The 4,340-nt window shown below is 43.2% G+C and overlaps 1 protein-coding gene across 1 annotated transcript; it reads left to right on the top strand.

The window, feature by feature from the left end:
- The first annotated feature begins 2,553 nt into the window (after window positions 1-2,553).
- Window positions 2,554-3,986, top strand: LOC104420407 (UPF0481 protein At3g47200). Its single transcript, XM_010032257.2, is given in 4 exon segments — window positions 2,554-2,995; window positions 2,998-3,836; window positions 3,839-3,963; window positions 3,965-3,986. Coding segments are annotated over 4 exon segments (1,428 nt in total).
- Window positions 3,987-4,340: the final 354 nt, after the last annotated feature.

Genomic DNA, 4,340 nt, shown 5'->3' with positions numbered 1-4,340 from the left:
CAAATTTACTCTATGACTAAAGAGAGAAAAGACAGCCGATGGGTCAAAGATTCAACCTCAGGCCCCTCGTAGGACAACTCAAGCGACCTTTTTTTTTTTTTTTTTTTTCTAAAAGATAAATTAAAATTTGATACAAATAATTGAATATAGTGAGTAAAAGTACAACAATTAAAAAGGAGCACACAAAAGTAAAAGATAGATCAACCTTGGATCCTTGAGCCTGATGAGTGAGTGCACACGGTAGATCAACTTTGGATCCTTTGTGGATCCTTGAGCCTGATGAGTGCACAGTGCACGGTCGATCAACCTTGCATCTTGAGCCGAATGAGTGCACTTGGGAAAAGGTGCTCACAAAACGATAAGCGCCGGCCCCCTCCCCACTCACCATCTCCCTCCAAAAAAAAAAAAAAAAAACACTATCCTTGAATTATCAATTTGCACAAAAGGACTATATTGTCCTTCCTCGTTGCCATGATTTCCTAGATTACCATATAATCTTAATCTATACCTAAACTTATTAATTATAAATACAGAAAATGTCTATTTTGTAACTCACCTTAAAAAAGTGATTAAAGGAAAGGGGTGGATAACAATATGATTCTTTAAAACAATAACATATGCATTGATACATAATCAAGATATTCATCTTATATGATGTCATCGCATTCAAGTAATGCTAAATATGTCAAAATTGGCCGACAAAATTTATGGCAAACTCAGTAAATAGAGCATTTATTTATTAATTACTATCAACATGTTTCCCATTCTCTATTGACAATATTTTTTTACGTGTTATTGTCATGTGATATTAGTACTATGTGAAATAACTTCTCAACAAAGGAAAGAAGAAAGTATTTCATGCATGAGTTACATGAACACCTAAAGGAAATCTTTGCAAATTTAATTATTGGATTTTGCTTCTATTAAGGAGTTAATAAAGGTGCAATCCCTCACACAGATCAAGTACAAGCAATTTTAGGAAGCAAAAAAACAAAAAAACAAATTATTTGGAATGTGGGCTGTCTCAATCGATTTTATGCTCGCATCTCGTCAACGGAACGGGCATTATCTGTACTGTGCCAAGAAGTTCAGGTTTTTTTTTTTTTTACCACATCTTCAAGTGTCACCCACTCGAGGCCTGCCATTCAAAGTCTCCGAAGAAGGACCACACGTCTTTCCGGTTCATAGCATATTAATTGCATTATGCACATTCATCTTCTATTCAGTTCAACCCGTTCTCTATATACTTGAAAGGCACCGCATTGAGTACATACAACAGTTTGGTGAAAGAGAAAGAATCCAAAGAAATTAAAACTCACTCGATAGATTGTAAGAGAAATGATAGATGGGCATAGTGATATCTAACACCGTGCTATCCTTTTAACGCTATTTTTAAGGGGAGTGAGGCATTATCACCGATTCCTACATGCAAAATGATACTATATTTGACTATCTATTTTTCACATCCGTAAGTAATTAAAGCATTCTGATTTATGAAAATCTAATTAAAAGGACAAGCGGGGCAAAATACAAGCCCAACCATTCCGGACGTCATAAGGGCTAGAATATTATAAGCTCGTTTTGACTTGGCCATTTTTAGGGGTGATTGGTTCCCGGTTTGGTCTGGTTCCACCTTGGAACCGGGAACCAGACCTGGAACACCGGTTCCCAAAATTGCGAACCGTGGACCGGACCGTTTGGTCCTAGGACCGGGAACTGGACCGGGAACACCGGTTCCCAAAATTGCGAACCGTGGACCGGGAACACCGGTTCCCAAAATTGCGAACTGTGGACTGGACCGTTTGGTCCTAGGACCGGGAACCGGACTGAACCATCGGTTCGGTCCGTCCATCGGTCCGGTCCAAAAAAATCGACTCTACTTTTTTGCACTAAAGAACTAAAGAGTGACCGCGCTCTTGACTGGTCAATCCAATTCGATTCTCGGGCAATTCAACAAAACTAATCACACGTGTTCCACATGCAAAATATTCAAACTTCACTTGTGTGATTCACGGGATCTCTTGAAGTCTTAGTCCCACATCGAAACTAATAAGGAGATTTTTTCTATAAATAAAAGAGTAACAAAAAGGGTTTTAATGGTCTCTTGGCCACATAAGAGGTTGCTACCTCAAATTGCAATTTCGGTTGCAATAAGTTATCATATTTATATGTTTTATTAATTTTATGTATATAAATTATATATAAAAAAATTTGGTTTGGTCCGGTCGTGCGGTTCGGTCCTTCCCACCTTGAAACCGGGAACCGGACTAACCGGCCACTAGTTCCAAGATTAGGAACCGGGACCGAACCGCCGACCGTGGGAACCGCCCAAAACCGACCGGTTCGGTCCGGTCCGGCCGGTTCCCGGTTTGGGTAGTTCCGTTGCACACCCCTAGCCATTTTGGAAAGATACTCTCCTTTGTTCCAACATCGCTAGACATTAAAGTACCAATTCTACTTATTTTATTTTTATTTTTATTTTTTAAATTTTTAAATTTTTAATTTTTATGTTTTATTCGGCGGCATGGACATTGACCCAATTCTTCACAAGAAATGGCTGCTGTGGCATCTGGACTCCCGAAGGTACAGCAAGAACCATCCGAGGCTCTCCGGATCGTGGCCGACAACAACGGGGCCGAAAACGTACCCAAAGATGAGCTGAGAGTGTCCTCGTCCGAGTCTGCAATCTCTATGAAAGAGCAGCTCGAGCAGCATCACCAGGACGACGCGGAGGGCTCATGGGCAAAGCTCTCCATTTATCGGATCCCAAACTATCTCAAGGATGGCGACAAGAAGACCTATGTCCCCCAGATCGTCTCCCTCGGGCCGTACCACCACGGCAAGGACCACCTCCGCCATATGGACCAGCACAAGTGGCGTTGCCTCCGCTGCATCCTCGAGCGCTCCCATCACGAGATAGGCCTCTATATAGACTCCATGAAGGAGGTTGAGCAGAGAGCTCGCTCCTGCTACGATGGAAAGATATCCATGAGCAGCGGCAGCTCGTGCAGATGATGGTTCTAGATGGGTGCTTTGTGATCGAGTTATTACAGGGAGTCGCCGAGGGGTTCGAGAAATTGGGCTACCCAAGCAATGACCCCGTCTTCTCAAAGTGGGGATCTATGCTCAAGATCCTGATCCAACGCGACATGATTTTACTTGAGAATCAGATCCCGCTCTTCATACTCGCCCGGCTGCTCGGTCTCCAACTGGGCAACCCCGATCAGGAGGGGCGCGTGGGCAAGTTGGTGCTCGAGTTCTTCGACCCTATTGGCAGCGAACGGGTGGAGTTTGACCCGTCACGCGACCGGTGCGGGCTCCATTGCCTCGAAGTGCTCTGGCACAGCTTCTTGCCCTCGAGCTTGACGCAAGCGAGGACCACGAGGTGGCAGCAGTACCAGGACAAGCTCATTCCGTGTCTGACCGAGCTCATGGAAGCCGGGATCAAGTTCAAGCGCACATTTACGGAAAATTTCGGGGACATCAAGTTCAAGGTCGAGTACGGGATTCTCGAGATCCCCTACATTGAGATCCACCCAGGGACGAGGTCGATCTTTCTCAACTTGATAGCCTTCGAGCAATCTCACTTCGATTGCAGGGAGCACATCACCTCATACGTAATGTTCATGCACAACTTGATCAACTCCTTCGAGGACGTTCGGTACCTCTGCAAGCGTCAGATCATCAACCACTGCCTTGGGAGCGACGCCGAGGTCGCTGACCTCTTCAACCTGCTTTGCCAGGAGGTGGTCTTTGACATCCAAGACAGTTATCTCCGTGAAGTGTGTATCAAGGTGATCGACTACTACAGATATCCTGGAGAGCCAGTATCGCGCAAAAATGGAATGCCTGGAGAGCCATTCTCAAGAACAAGTACTTCGACAATCCCTGGTCAATCATTTCCTTCATGGCTGCTACCGTTTTGCTTGTGCTTACTTTCCTACAGGCCCTCTATGCAGTCTGGCTACTACAAGCCGCGTTCTTGATTTCTTATATAGTGAAAATTATCTGATGAGCGCTTTAGGAGTGATAAAATTTCGGTGGAAAGAATATGTGATGGTGGTCAAACTCAAACTGCATGAACTACGACTTCCGAGTTCAATATGGCAATACTCATGAATCTTTCAATTTTTTTTTTTAACTTCTATTAATTATTTAAGTTAGGTAGCGAATCTAAGTTTTCCTGATGATATTGGGAGAGATTTTAAGCGTTCTTTATGATGTGAAAATAAGGCTATGAAAAAAAAAGACGACTTATCAAAAAAGAAAGATAAATGTTTGCCTATATACTAGGCCAAAAAGGACCTCTAAACCTCGCCTTTTTTTTTTGGCTCAAAAAA

The sequence above is a fragment of the Eucalyptus grandis genome, chromosome 9, assembly GCF_016545825.1.
Source record: "Eucalyptus grandis isolate ANBG69807.140 chromosome 9, ASM1654582v1, whole genome shotgun sequence".
Lineage (NCBI taxonomy): Eukaryota > Viridiplantae > Streptophyta > Magnoliopsida > Myrtales > Myrtaceae > Eucalyptus > Eucalyptus grandis.
This window is presented reverse-complemented; position numbering and strand designations above follow the sequence as displayed.